The 15,374-nt window shown below is 47.7% G+C and overlaps 1 protein-coding gene across 1 annotated transcript; it reads right to left on the bottom strand.

Moving 5' to 3' along the window:
- Nucleotides 1-1,274: 1,274 nt before the first annotated feature.
- Nucleotides 1,275-5,048, bottom strand: LOC140902506 (uncharacterized). The gene is made up of 6 exons (XM_073322653.1): nt 4,991-5,048; nt 4,372-4,701; nt 3,494-3,805; nt 2,713-2,823; nt 2,238-2,284; nt 1,275-1,370 (listed from the first exon to the last, which is right to left on the bottom strand). The coding sequence occupies exons 1-6, from the start codon at nt 5,046-5,048 to the stop codon at nt 1,275-1,277; spliced, it is 954 nt and encodes a 317-aa protein (XP_073178754.1).
- Between the last annotated feature and the right edge of the window lie 10,326 nt (nt 5,049-15,374).

Raw genomic sequence — 15,374 nt, 5'->3', positions numbered from 1 at the left:
AGGTGTGCGTGCAAGACGTTCCGTTTCAGAGGAGCAGCTGTGTTAGTCTGTATTCGCCAAAAGAACAGGAGGACTTGTGTCACATTAGAGACTAACCAGTTTATTTAGGCATAAGCTTTCGTGAGCTACAGCTCACTGCATTGGTTCTCTGTAACACATTGGTTGTAGCATCCACCAAAAGAAACGCAGATGCTAAGTTAGATAGAAAGGGCCAGATTCTGCTCTCAGAGACACCGGAATGAATTTGGAGTAACTCCAGTGACTGCAACAGAGCTCCTACAGATTTACACTGCTGTAAACCAGAGCAGAATTGGGCCCAAAGAATTTAAGAGGTCACCGTTCTTATTACACAATAAAGTGAGATTGATGCATTGAACAGGTAAAAGAGGCAAAACAAACATCACTAGTGGGGTTGCCGTCTGTTTTTAATGAGTGACAGTTCGAATGACAGCTTGAACAACAAGTTGTGATGTAAACAGGCAGCGCGTGCAGGCTCAGGGCCTAGGAGAGCTCCAGTCACCGATAACGTGTTGTTCTCATTAGATGGCGCAGAGGGGCTGGCCCATGGGGCTCTGTGAATCTCGCCCATGGGGGAAAGCAGCAGCCTGCAGAGGAAGCACTGGAGTAGCAGCTCCCGCAGTGGCCTGGGAAGAGATTCTCATCCCTCCCAGCTGCTCCCGCATCCATCCTTCCCCTTCCCAATCCCACAGCACGTCCATGTAACCTTACTGCAAAGGGAGCATGCGCCTGCTGAGGATCAGGGGAGTTGGGAGCTGTGGCGTAGACAGGGGCTGCACGTCCCCTCTGCCGGCTTCTGCCATCTGGCCTCACTCTTTGTGCAGGGAAGCTGCAGCCGTTCAGCTGTGTCCATGTCCCTCTGTAGAGAGAGGGAGGATGATGATGAGGATGATGATGATTGTATTACCATAGCACCCAGGAGCCCCAGTTATGGACCAGAGCCTCTCTGTGCTAGACGTTGCACAAAACATAAGACAAAGAGACACTCCCTGCCCCAAAGAGCTTCCAATCTAATACACAAGTGATGTGTAAGGTCATCTACACCATGATGCCTTTATACCCCAAAAGGAGATTTCCCACCTGATGAGGCTGGACCCTGTGGGGATCTTCTGAGCTTTTTATTCTAAACAGAGAAGTGGAAAAAATACAAAAAGAAAGGAGACGGAGACAAACAGAGTCTTCTTCCAGCTGCTATGTCCAATCAGCAGAGAACCAGCCATCGGTTCCCACGTGTGGATTTCCCTGCACTTGACAGTTCAGGGTTTTACACGTTTCCCTCTGGCCGGTCGCTGCAACGTGCGTCCGTTGCGATTCCGTGAATCAAAATCCAGATGAGCGTATAAGATTCCACCCTGTTTGGCAACAGTTAGAAAAATTAGCCACCACCTTGCAAAATGAAGGAGGTGATCAGACAGAGCTGAGATCAAGCTTGACATAACTGAACATACAAGTGAGTTTAGCCTTGTGGAAAATTCCCACTTATCTTGGATTCTCCTGCTTGTCCTCTAAATTGTGTGTGTTCAAAACCATCACTGGATTCTGTCTTTAAGAACTCACCTGCTGATCATATTTTGCCAGATCCAAACCCCATATAAATGGACAGTCTCCTACTGAAGTCAGGGAGCTTTGGATCAGGCCCACAGCACCTTGCACTGGAAAATCTTCATGCGCCTAACAAATATAATTTCTTATTGCTCTTTATCTTTTAAATTCCAAAAATGTTCCCAGCTGCACACAAAAACCCCGTAAAGGGTATGGTCAGTAACAATAGAACATTAAAGTTCTCCTCATTCTTGCGCAGTAAGTCTAGTTTTTATATATGGGGAAACTGAGTCACAGAGCAGGAAGTGACTTGCCCACTATCCCACAGTAAACTGGTACCAGAGGTAGCATTAAAGCTCCTTGCTCCCCTTCTGCTACTCCAACAGCTAGATCTCACATTCACCTTCGCTTCAAGATCAATCTGTTTAAGTATGAAATCTATGAAGTTGGACTGAGGGACTAGAAATGGCTGAGAGAAACTGACACTCTGAGTACATGTTCTTGACCTGAAGAGGGGCTCTGTGTAAGCTCGAAAGCGTGTCTTCCTCACCAAAGAGTAGTTGGTCCAATAAAAGATATTACTTCACCCACCTTGTCTCTCTAATATGGGACCAACACGGCTACAACAAACACTGCACACGTTGATTTAGATAGAAACAGTCTGTAAAGAGCCGTACCTGGGGCTCCTCGGAAGCTGGGGGTGCTGAGACCCTGGGCTGGAATCCTGGAACAAACAAAGACAACAGTCAAAGTTCCTCTTCCACGGTCACTCCCCCAGCTGCAGTTCACTGACTAATGGTGCATCCGAGCTGTGGGTGCGCAGGGCACCTCCATGATGGCAAATGGAGAGGGGCTCGTCAGACAGGCTAGTGCTCTTTGTGAACTACACACCAGGTGCCTGGGCCAGGGGCAGTAGAAGCCTTTCCACATCGCTCCCTTTGTCACGGAGAACAAAGCCGTTCTCCCGACACAGGACATTCAAGTTTCAGAAAACAAACATTCGGAGATCAGTGCTGGCAGTTGTGACATTTGCAGCGTGTTCGTGTGTTGGACGGGACAGTTGCAGTCCCCAGTAGCAAGCAGGGGAGCAGGATTTCTCCCTAAGGGAGATGGTCTGGTCTGAGCTGGGCTGGGCTGGGCTGTGTTTATTACCTAGTGTGGAAGGGCAGAGGGTCCAGACGAGGCTCAGAGACACCACCAGCAGCAGCAGACCAGCTCCAGCCGCAAGGGGCACAATGTAAAGTGAGCACTCCCTGGCAGGGGCTGTGGAGGAAGCTAAAAACCGGACACAAGTAAGTGGCTGACTTGAGCCAAGAGGGTCGTGATGCCACCACATCCAGCTCTTCCCTCCTGACCCCATTTCACCACGGGCCTTAACCCCCGAGGAGTGAGGATACAGGAGCCTTCAGCATCTTTCAGCCTCTTTCTGTTGTGCCCCTTTCATTAGGCTGATGATTTCTCCTGTAATCAGAATAGTCTCTGCACCTTCTCCCGTCTACAAAATCCTCCCTGTAGGTCTCTCCTCACCTCATCGCCTCTCCACATCTCACCAGGAAACAGCTCTCTGCACCTGCAAGTGCCTCTGTTCCCTTCTCCCTCTGACACTAGTCATCGTTTAACTCTGTAAGGTGCTTTACAGGTACTGTTGGCGTGACATTTTCTATTGAAAATCACTGTCTGTGAGCAGTGCAATTCCCCTTTCCTCCTTTCCCAAAGTTCTCTGCAGATCTGCCTGCTCCTACATATTACCCAATAGGTCACAACTTTCTCTAATTATAAATTACTTTAAGTAGCTCTGACCATGGACACTTTGCATTTCTAATTACCAACATAATCATCATAGCGTCTTGGAGTCCCAGTCATGGACCAGGCCCTCACTGGGCTATTGATCTGACTCCCCTCTACTCCCAGAAGCTAATATAAAATCACTCACCTTGAATATACCTGGCAATTTTCTTAACACTCTTGCCAGAAGAGTTGAATTTAACATCACAGGTGAAAATCTTCCCACTGGTCCAGGTGTCCACCGGGACGCTAATGTGATTTATGAACAGGAAGGATCCATCCTTGGCTTTCAGTGAACGCATCAGACCCTGTTCCTGTAGATCCCCAGAAATACTCCAGGAAATTTGGACTAGGTTGGAAACTCCATGGACTACGCAAGCCAGATCAGCCGTCCCGGGGGAGAGGAGGCCGTGGGGAGATGGAGCCAGAGTCAGCACCCAACTGCTGGTGGTGTAACTGTCTGAGCAGGAGAAAGCACAGAGCTCAGTGTGAGGCTCAGCTGAGCTGCAGTTTGATTCAGGGGGTTAATCGTACAAGATGAAAGTAGCTCAAAGGATAAATGTGTTGTACAATAGGAAAATATGAAGAATCTGACAAATCAAATGATATCCAGCCCAAACTAAACACATATTTGCACTTAAAAGTATGGAAACTCTGTGGTATCTTAGAAACTGATGCAGTCCTAAGAACATTTCCTAATTTCAAAGTATTGTTTCATTCCAATATGGCTCATAGGTTAAAAATATTCCCAGCATGTGCCCTGAAGACAGAAAATCGCAAAGTTTTATTTATCGCGAAGAGTTTATTTTCCACTAATTTCATATTTTTAATTGTGCAAAATACATTTTTTCTGTTCTTTCAGCATCTAATGTTTATTTGCTCCTTTTTGGTTTCACACAGTCTGTCTTCTAACAATTCAATCTTTGATAAACAATCACACCAGCTTTTAACATTTTAACGTGCACATGAACTATGTCAGCATTGTCATTCCATTTCTTTTCTAATCATCCAGTTCTGTTTCCTTACCTCCAACAATCAGGGTGGATCCGTTGTCAAAAGTCAAGGTGATGTATGAATTGGTACAGTAATAAACCCCCGAGTCATTCCGTTGGGCATTGTAGATAGCCAGTGTCAAGTTGTGTCCTTCCAATATGCAAGCAACTTTACTTGCATTTTGATTATCTGAGCATCCCTTAATTAACATGGGGGCCTCACCTTCCCGTCTCCTGTACCACCGAGCTGTTATACCTCCTGCTAAAAATTGTTTTTTGGAAGAGCACTGGATCTTCGCTGTATCATTAATGTTCACAAACAGGAACGACTGAAGTTGGTGCAAAAATAACTGCACTTGTACCACTGTAGGAATAAAAGAGGGTGTGTTATTAGAGTCAATTTTCAGCAGATCATGATCTGCCCTCAATAAACTGGAGAAATCAGAATAAAAACAAATGCAATCGAATGATATCAGTGCTCTGGCTGTAGAGCATTAGAAACTATACTAAAACTGTGCACAAGTGAATGAAGAGCATCTCAACTGCATCAGAACTGTCCGAAGCTACCCGATATCATGAAAGCCAATATCCTATTGAAAAGGCTCCTTTCTCAATTCCAAACTTTAACACAATGACTAATGCAAAAGCTTTACCCATGAAAGACAAAAGCAGATACTTGGCGAATAGCATGATTGTAATAAACAATATCATGAAAGATGAAATCTAAAAGCACCCGTCTGGTACGCTGCTCAAGTGGAAAAGGTCTAACATCCTGGTGACAAATGCATCCTGGGGGGATGTGCTGTGCTGATAGATGCTTTGAACAAGGTTTTGTTGTTGTTGTTGTTGTTTTAAAGAACTCTTTGGGGACAAACTATTTCTTATCTGCATTTGAATCAAACATGGATCTATTGTTATGATTCGGAAAAATAAAATAACCACCAGGATGCGGCACCATGGAGAACATGCAAGAGATTGTATTAGACATGCTTCTGTGTTGAACTGAGACAGCTTGTACCAGGGCTTCCTGACGGGTCAGGCTATTGCATACAATGCTGGGTAAAGGTGTGATTGTGTAGACGGCACAGTACCTGCTGCCTATGGCAAAGGATTTTCCCAAGGGTTCAGCACTCACAACGGGCCAGCTTTTTTTAAGAGCCCAGCTCCCATTAGGCACCTAACTAACATGATTTTCAAGAGGCCTCTGCCACTCCCACTGGAACACGTACAGCTGGATACTCAAGAGATCAGCTGCCCAATAGGCACCCAATACACTGAGCACTTGTGAAAATCTAGCCCTTATGTCAGTTCCTGAGGTTACGTCTACACTTGGGGGAAAAAAACCAAAAAAACCCCAACCCTCACAGCAGTGAGTCTCAGAGCCTGGGTCAAATGACTCAGGCTCAAGGGGCTTGTGCTATGGGGCTAAGAACAGCAGTGTAGACGTTCCCATTCGGGCTGGAGCCCTGGCTCTGAGACCCTCCCCCATCACTGGGTTTCATAGCCTGGGCTCCAGCCCAAGCAGGAATGTCCACACTGCTCCTTTTCGCCCCGGGACCCTGAGTCATTTGACCCGGGCTCTGAGATTCGCTACCGTGGGGTGTTTCTGGCCGTGTGGACGTACCCTGATGGAGCCTCTACACTGCAGCTGGGAGGGAGGGGAGACAGACGCGCGCCAGCTGAACCCAGCCAGAGCTCGAAAAATAGCAGTGTGGCCACGGTGGCCTGGGCGAGCTATGCAAGGTCGGACACCGGCGATCGGGCACAACTATACTCAGGCCGGGAGCAGAGCCGCTGCATGAGCTGCCGCAGCTACACCCCTATTTATTAGTGCACCAGCTTGGGCAGCTCCGCTCCCAGCTGCCGTGTAGACGTGCCCTGAATAGGAGCCGGGTTCTTCTCAAAATGAGGCTCCACACAGGGGTGACAAACTCTTGAGAAACCTGAGTGTGGCTCGCTTCAGAAATGAGACCAGGAAACCCCTGTGAGTGGATTTCCAGACTCCGGAACAGCTCAAGCTTTGTCACCTGCCTCCGAACTCTGCAGTTTCTGACCCCGCATGTTTGCGCACCCCAAATTCCCATTGATTCGAGTGGAATAGTGCTGGGTGCACCAGGAACGCAGGGTTGGGCCTTGTCAGCCCACAGTCTGTGGGGCTGTAAGGGGCATCCTGGATGCACTGCAAACACTTCATGCAGCACAATACATCATGATTAACCCCCTGATTGGATTCAGAGTAGCAGCCGTGTTAGTCTGTATCCGCAAAAAGAACAGGAGTACTTGTGGCACCTTAGAGACTAACCCATTCATTTGAGCATAAGCTTTCGTGAGCTACAGCTCACTTCATCGGATGCATGTGAGCAGTGATGAAGTGAGCTGTAGCTCACGAAAGCTCATGCTCAAATGAATGGGTTAGTCTCTAAGGTGCCACAAGTCCTCCTGTTCTTTTTCCCCTGATTGGAGTGGCTTTGGTACCTGTGCATTTTATTTGGCTCCTCATTTGTAACAACAATTCTGAGTTTATCATCAGCAGATCTCAAAGTGTTTTACAAAGGAGGTCAGTATCATTACCCCCATTTTACAGACGGGGAAACTGAGGCAGGAAGTGACTTACTCAAGATCATGCAGTAGTAAAGCCAGGAATAGAACCCAGGTCTCAGGCCTGTGCGCTGCTATCCATTAGGCCACACTGCCTACTGGAGAATTCCTCACCGATATATTTTCTCGAAGTCTCTGGTTTGTGCCAAGAAATTGCATTTTTTTTTCCACACTACTCAAAGGTAAATTGATTTTTGTGTTTACTTCATGGACTCTTCTGCTTCTCCTTTGCTCCAACCATTTCCTCTACAGATGAGCTGGGGGAGCAATTTCCACATCCTTGGTAACCCAAAGCTGGGAGAGAGAACTGAAAAAGCAAACAGCCCAAGCGCTTTGCTAGTGGAACAAACAGAACAAAGCTGTCAAAATGAATGGCTTGAAACCGACCACAAAAGCAAGTACAACTATCCGAGCAGCCGGTTCTGAACCTTCTTTGAAATATTTGCTCCTGTGCAGCAATTCATGTCATTTCCTTGGTGGCTGTTTGTCTTGCAGCCTGTGGCTTTGTAAGATCGGGTTTAATTTGTTTGTGTAAAACATGCTGTAGAAATGAAACCAATGAAAATAATTACAGCTGCTTTCTCTTGGCTTTTAATAGACTTGTATTGGAGAAGATCCAGTGTAAGGTGAATTTGTACCCATGCAGTGTGACTGGAGGCAATAGTATTTAGGGCATAATTTTCCAATGTGCCTAAGGGTACGTCTGCACTGCGCGATAGACCCGGGTTTGCCTCAATGTGGCTAAATTTCTGTTACAATTATAGCGAGGGCTGCAAGGTTGTCAGGGACAATTGAAATAAATTTCACAGCAGAGGTGCAGGAAAACAATTATCTGTCATGGAAGGTAGGATGGCGGGGATCTGTTGGCGGGTGACAGAAAGTGAGCGCTCCCTGCGCTTATCCTACAGCAGCGGCTCCTGGCTGGGGCGGGGCTGGGCTCAGCTCCCAGTTCCAGGCATTGCAACCTGACCCACGTGCTTGCTGCACCACTCAGATTTGGGGAGGGTCCACCCTTTAGTAGATTAGCATTGCAACTGAACGAAAGAGGTTTCAACTCACTCAGGAGCGGGGCTCAGCCCCACCCGGCCACGAGCCCACAGCTGCAAGGGTCTTGGACTTTACTCACATCCATAAATAGTGTGACCCCCATGAGCCCTCTGCCAAAATTGCAGCAGAATTAGTTATAGCTAAGACGATTGGCCTGGACCATAGGAACTTTGTATGGGATGATGCCAATGATGCTTTGTATGGGATGATGCCAATGATCCCCACATGGCAGATGGTTCCTTGGGAGTTGTGACCTGCTGGTTCAGTTTAGAGCAGCCTCCACGCAGGGCCAGCATGAACATCAACTTGGGATAACAGGAGAGTGGGCTCAGCAGAGGATCTGGCCCTGATTTGCAGTAGGATTTTATTGAGGCTGAGGTTTGAAAGGGCAATTTGGACACCCAGTTAATGTGAGCTTGGCAAAGACGATCTGCAGAGATGGCCATATTCCAGACTACGTGGGTGACAACTGGGTAGAGGAGATGGATTTGGAATCTCTTAGGGGGCATCTCACTTTGTTCTCTCTATAAAGCATTTTGCACATCATGCTAAGGAGCGTGTATTATGCACATATCTGAAAAAAAATTGTCCTAAAAGTACATTTTGACCCAAATTTTCCCAAATGGGGTAACTCCACCACACTTTCATATTCCAGCCCCATCCATTCCTTACCCAATGGGCTCCACTCCCAGCCTTTTCCTTAAATCAGGGGTGGCCAACCTGAGCCTGCGAAGGAGCCCGAATTTACCACAGTATATTGCCAAAGAGCCACAGTCATATGTCAGCAGTTTCCCCATCAGCTCCTGCCCCCCCCCGCCCCCAGTGCCTCCCGCCCACCGGCAGCCCCCCCAAACAGCACCTTCCCCTCCCTCCCCATGCCTCCTGCCAGCTGTTTCATAGTGTGCAGGAGGCTCTTGGGGGATAGGGGGAGGAGCAAGGGCATGGCAGGCTCTGGAGAAGGGGTAGGAGCCTTGGGGAAGGGGTGGACTGGGGTCAGGACCTGGGGCAGAGCCAGGGTTGAGCAGTGAGCACCCCCCCGGCACATTGGAAAATTGGAGCCTGTAGCTCCAGCCCCGGAGTTGGTGCCTAGACAAGGAGCTGCATGTTAACTTCTGAAGAGCCACATGCGGCTCCGGAGCCACAGGTTGGCCACCCCTGCCTTAAATCTACAGTAAAAGCGAAACACACAAGCCAAGTTGTATTTTTTGCTCATTTCCCCACTTCCAGGGTGCCCAGGGAACTTGTTTGTTGGTTTCCTCCATCCTTTGCTAAAATCTTGGGGCAGACCTTGATCTCCATATGATATACCTCTTTGTGATTGTTATGCTTGTGACATAAAAAACATCAAATGCTCATGCTGAAAGTTTCTACACAAGGACCTTCTGCCATTCTAAGAGGTGCTAACATCAACCTGGTCAGAGAGATAGTCACATCTTTTACTTTGTCAACTGAAATCTGGAGAGAGGAGATGAAATATTCAGTTTTTAAAGAAACCTGGATGCCTGATACTAACCTTGAAAATAGTTCCTGGTTCTGGATAATGTCCTAGAATATGGTGCAAAATCTACTTTTTCCCCTGTGCTGCTGTATAACACAGGCTGGCATATTTTTAAGCAGAATGATCAAAAGGAGAATTTGAAACACAAAGGGCGATGTTAACAAATGACTCCCCCATGTACAATTTAATAAAATTCTAGGGTTTTAACCACTGATTTGGGGGAGGGGGAATGTGGGGAATGTGTAGCCCGGTGATTAGGGAAGGGAACTGGAAATCTGTAGCCCTTGGTTCTAAACTCTGATGTTGTTGTTACATTACATTAATTTCCCTACAGGCTACATGAATCCTAAGAAAACAAATGGCTAGAAATAGAGAAAAATTAAAATAAATCTTTAACAAATATGTGCTTTGTGTTATTCTTGGACCTTTTGCTCTATATAGCGTATTGCAAAAGCCCAGGCTTGTCCAGTGCTCACTGTATTAACACACTCCTTTCTTCCTCTGTATAGTGACTGCCTCAGAAGAATGGATACAAATCCAGCAAAGCCCAGCACAGGTGCAGCGGACCCCTGGACAGACTGCACAGCTGGACTGTCACTCTTCTAAAGTAAAAGGAAGGATTATGTGGTACAAGGAACAACAGAGTGGAAGTTTGAAATGGATTTACCAGAGTTTTGAGTCTGCACCTCCCGCTGGAAAATACTCGAGTTATGTGAGCACTGCAGCAAATACGTTTTCTCTGATAATCAATAACCTGCAAAGAGACGACTCAGGGGTTTATTACTGTGGCCTCTTTGCCTTTCTGTATCTACAGCCCAACTTCGGGAATGGGACCAGACTAATTGTCACAGTTGAGTTCTCTCCAGGCTTCGTGATTCTGCCCACGTGTTCAGACAGGGGGCTAGTCATTGTCTCAAGCAGCACCGTATGAATTGAATGTATAAATTCAACGTACGACTCGTGAGATCTACATATTTTTGATCCACATTTTGTGCAAATATTCCAAAGAGTGCACATAAAAAGGAAGGCAATTTAGGAGTCACTTTGGACGCTACTAGACGCTGTAGCTAATGGGATGAATGCAACAATAGGAAAAGTTTGACCGTTACTTGTAAGCAACAATGGCTCCTCTATCAGGCTTTACATCCAGAGATCTCAAAGCACCTTGCAAAGGTGACTAAGTTTCATCTCCCTTACTGTACAGTTGGAGACAAGTTCACATCCCCTCTCCATGCCTCAGTTTCCCCAAGGTCACACAGTAAGTCAGAGACAGAGCTGGGAATGGATCTCAGGCCTCCTGACTCCCAGTCTGGGTTCCTCATCAGCAGCTGACCAGCTCTTCCTCTGCCTTCATACCAAAGCAAACACGCTGTCGGCACTCAGCAAATAATCCATGACAACCATGTCAGGACAAATTTCCGAGCAGCAATGGATCGGGGGAGTCTCCGAAAGAGGATACCCCAGAGTGTAAAACACTGAAAATTGGCACAGACAAAGCATTAGACACTGAAAACACCCTGCACTAGTTGGGGCAGGGGCAGGAGCTCGGTATGGACTAGCGGAGTTACCGGTAACAGATCTTTCCAATCTCTAGTTTCTGTGACTCTCTTTTAGATGCCTCTGAGCCGAGCCTTTCCATCCTGGTTCCCTCTGCCCCAGAGGATGCTGAGCTTCCCACTGTCATTCCTCTGCTCTGCCTGCTCTCTGATTTCACTCCTCCCTGGAGTGCTGTTCTCTGGGGCACTGGGGAGCAGGTGTCTGAGGGTCAGATGGATGCTGGAGCCCTAGACGGGAACGGGGTCTTTAGTGTTTGGAGCCTAACGACAATCCCTTCTGAGACGTGGAACCAGGAGACAATCTGCACTTGTACAGCCAAGGAGAACAGCACAGGGAGAAGCATCAGTGTTACAGTCTCCAGGGAAACAGGTCCAGTATCCTATCATCCAGTCTAACCTGCCTACCTGGGTATTTATGCTACATCCCTCACGGAGGTATCTGGACACGAAGAATCAGTGACATCTACTCCAGGCTAGAGAAAGAGAGAGAATTAGATGAGATGGCTCAGGTGAAGGATAACTAGTGGGAGTGAGGAGAGGTTTAGGAAACCATTGAGAGGTTGCTTGAAGTGTGGGGCAGACAGTTACAGTTGCTTCCCCCATCACCCACCTTTCCCACCCCCAGCCCTTCTGAAAACCTTCATTTTTCAACCCTCCCAGTGGTGAGAAATGGGTTTCTGGTCAAACAGCCTGAGCCTTCCCCTCCACGTGAGCACAGCAAGGATACAGAAGGGTCACTTGGAGTGAGCCAAAGGGGAAGAACTAGGAGCACTGGGAAGGAAATCGACAGAGGGAACAGCAGGATGAATGGCAGGAATGACTTCGTGACAGATGACTTCATTATCAGGTAACTCTGTTGAGCCGTGGTGTGAATTGTTGCTAACATGGCTATGCCAGTAAAAGCCTCCGCGTGGATGTAGTTATACTGTGTAAAGGGGCCTTACACCAGCACCGGTTATTTCAGTTCATGAATCAGGAGAAGCTGTGCTGGAAATATTACAGTGGCAAAGTTTTGTATAGACAAACCCTTAAAGAACAAAGCGAATTCCAGGTGGCACAGACGGGTGTGTCCAGCCTTCCGAAAGGCTTTTTAATTTCCTAATCGCCTTGGCGTTTGCAGCAAACTTGTGCTGGGAAAAAAGAAGCCACCTGGAATCTGACCACAGCACTTCATGATGCACACATTCGAGGAATGATCTGGGGTGGGAGAGAGAGAAGAGAGACACAACAACAATGATAGATCGTTTTGCAATGTCACAGAATCATAGACGATTAGGGTTGGAAGAGACCTCAGGAGGTCATCTAGTCCCACCTCCTGGTCAAAACAAGACCAACCCCAACTAAATCATCCCTCTTCCATGTCTTCCCTCCATATACAGCAGGGCAGTGGCTCTCAACCTTTCCAGACCACTGTACCCCTCCCAGGAGCCTGATTTGTTTTGCGTACCGCCAAGTTACATCTCCCTTAAAAGCTACTTGCTTACACAATCAGAGATAAACATACAAAAGTGTCACAGCTCACGGTTATCGAAAAATTGCGGACTCTCTCAATTTTACCTTATAATGATAAAATAAATCAATTGGAATATAAATATTGTACTTATATTTCAGTGTATAGTATAGAGAGCAGTATAAATAAGTCACTGTCTGTATGACATTTTAGTTTGTACTGACTTCGTCAGTGCTTTTTATGTAGCCTGTTGTAAAAGTAGGCAAATACCTAGATGAGTTGATGGGCCTCCTGGAAGACCTCTGCGTACCCCCAGTCGTAGGGGCACCCCTGGTTGAGGACCACCTCCACAGAGCATAGAACAACGGGTGCGGAGCTTCGGGGAACATCTCCCTTTGCCCATGAAGTTGCATGGGACGCAGAGATCAGAAGCCCATGTTTTGATAGGTGTTTTCTATACTCAACATCTCTTCTCTCTGCAGGAGACTGTAGGATTCTGTTCTATGCTGGGCTGCCCTGTATTTTCATCCTTCTCCTCATCCAGCTGTTGATCTTGCTTTGGAGGAAGTGCCCCATCAGAAGTAACTCATTCATATTTCCGTCAGCTTTAAAGCAGCCACTCATCACACATCCCTATAACTATCCCTTTGTTTCATCCACCAGGGAGAGCTGTGCAAAGAGTGAATCCAATACCTATGAGGCAGATCCCACAGGTAAGCTGTTTTTTTAGCATTTGGCACATCAGTAAGATACAGTGTCTTAACAACAGGGGATTAGAGCCAGTGTTCTGGCCAATGTCCAACCCTAGTGTCTACACTTTGCCTCCTGAATTCACTGAGGTTTCATTTGAATTTATTCTTCTCTGCTTGTCTAGCAGAAGTGTTGTGTAGGGTTGTTGGTACAGAAGAACTGCTGGTTTCCACACCAGAGGTGGCTGCAGGTCAGGCATGGTGAAAGTGTGTGGTATATATTTCTGTAAAGGACCACCAGATCATCTTGTCTGACCTCATGTTTCTCACAAGCCACCAACAGCATCCAGCCATGCTCACACTAAACCCAGCACCCAGGATAAAAGACAACAACTGAGGACAAAAGAGAAATCTGCACCGTTGATATAGTTTTTTCACAGTCTTACAACACAAAAGCTGCTCTAATACAAAGAATTAATCATAATATCGTCTCTTTCCTTTTCCTATTTCAGACTGAATATGCGACTCTGACTTACAACAGAAATGCTTCTCGGTGACTGATGCAGTCTCACAAAAGTGGTTTATATGTTTTAAAACAAGAGATGCAAAAAGCAAGAACGAAAGCGAGAGAAATACAGAAAGTCTCATGTTTGTAATGAGCTGTGATGTGCGTTTGCTTGAAATACAGTCACTTCCTTGGTCACTTTTCTGAACCCATAGTCTGGACCGACACCTCCCTTCTTGCAAAAAGTCATGTGGGGTCATCTGTGACTTGCCTGCAGATTCATGGGGCATTGTATTCACCTCTCATCTCAAACAGGTTTCCCCCCCCCAGTAACACCTTGTCACAGGGTTCACTCACTCCTAGGGCGCCTCCTCCTGGCTGCTCATGGGATTAGCTCCTTCCAGCTCTGACAGCCCCTTCTATCGCCTTGTTCTCGCTGCCGCCCCACTTGCTCTCTGCGACTCTGCACTTCCCTCTTCCTGGCTTGGCTGCTCCCTCTTCAGGCCTTGGCCCTCTGGCCAGGTCACTGGGTGTTTTCCCTGTGCCAGGGTATCAAAGTCCCGCAGGACAAACTGTCCCAGGCAGTCTCCAAACCCACTGCCCAGACTGTGCCACTTCCCCAGTGGCTGGGAGGGGAAACTGGGCCTGTCCTCGACTCCTGGCTCCAGCTCAGGGATCCTTGAGTCAGCGGCTAAGGTCTGCAATGTCCCGCCTTGCTGGGGCTTCCTGAGCCGTTTCCTCCTCTGCCTCTCTCACTGTACCACTACCCTGCTAGATAAAACATTCCTCAGGGCCTGGGTCCCCAGGGTTTCTCCTCTGCCCCCAGGCTTCCTCCTATCCCTCTCTCATACCCAGAGAGTGACTGCAGCCTTCCTCACTGCAGCCCTTCTCTGCTGCTGGGTTCCTGGATTTATACCAACCCCACCTGTTCCTGCTCAGCTGGGCTCCATCATCCTGCAGGGGTTACTTAGGCCACTTAATTCCTCTCAGCTGGGGCCTATCTGCTTAATTGGCCCCTTCTTAGCCTCATTAACCCCTTCCAGGCTAGTGTGGAGTGAACACCTCATCACATCCCCTATCACCAGGATAGGCAATTGGTGCTGATTGAGGGTGCTAAGAGTCACCGGCTCAGTTTGTGAACCTCCCTCCAAGCACTGACCCTCTGCGGAGGGAGCCCAGCCCAAGGCCGGCCGTGCTGGGGCTTTGGGGTCAGTACTTAGATCACAATCAGGCCTGTGTTTTCACATTTTTACTGTCACTTGTGAGGAGCCACAGGGCTGGTTAGACCTCCAATAACAGAATATAGATAGTAAGGGTCAGACTGTAACACCTGTGCCCACACGGGTGAGAAGTTACAGATGTGAGCAGTCCCTGGAACTTCAGTGGGACCCCTGCTGTGAATAACGGCTCCCCAGGGGGAGTGAGAGGTTCATCGCCTGGCCCCAAATGAAATACAAAGGGCCACCTACTACTCAGTGACCCCCTGTAAACCCAGAGTAACTCCACTGCCTTCAGCAGAGTTCTCCTGGGTGTACACCAGGGTCAGGGAGAGCAGAATCTGGCCCAAAGACTGTAAGAAGTCACCTGTCAATCAATACGCTGAGCTTCATGCATCTCAGCTGCTAGAGAAAGGAATGGAAACATGAGGGAGGAGGGGGGTATATGTTTTAATGAGCAACATTTAGAATTACAGC

Source organism: Lepidochelys kempii, chromosome 24, assembly GCF_965140265.1.
Source record: "Lepidochelys kempii isolate rLepKem1 chromosome 24, rLepKem1.hap2, whole genome shotgun sequence".
Lineage (NCBI taxonomy): Eukaryota > Metazoa > Chordata > Testudines > Cheloniidae > Lepidochelys > Lepidochelys kempii.
Note: the sequence above shows the minus strand (reverse complement) of the source record. Positions and strands in the feature narration are given on the sequence as shown.

Bases quoted from the DNA above. Each gene is read 5' to 3' on its own strand.
- LOC140902506 (XM_073322653.1), bottom strand. From the start codon at position 5,048: ATGATATTGTTTATTACAATCATGCTATTCGCCAAGTATCTGCTTTTG. The intron at 2,824-3,493 runs GTGAGTGATTTT...CTTCCTCCACAG, and splicing joins AATTGCCAGGTATATTCAAG to CCCCTGCCAGGGAGTGCTCA. The intron at 1,371-2,237 runs GTACGGCTCTTT...GTTGCCAAACAG, and splicing joins CAGCTTCCGAGGAGCCCCAG to GGTGGAATCTTATACGCTCA.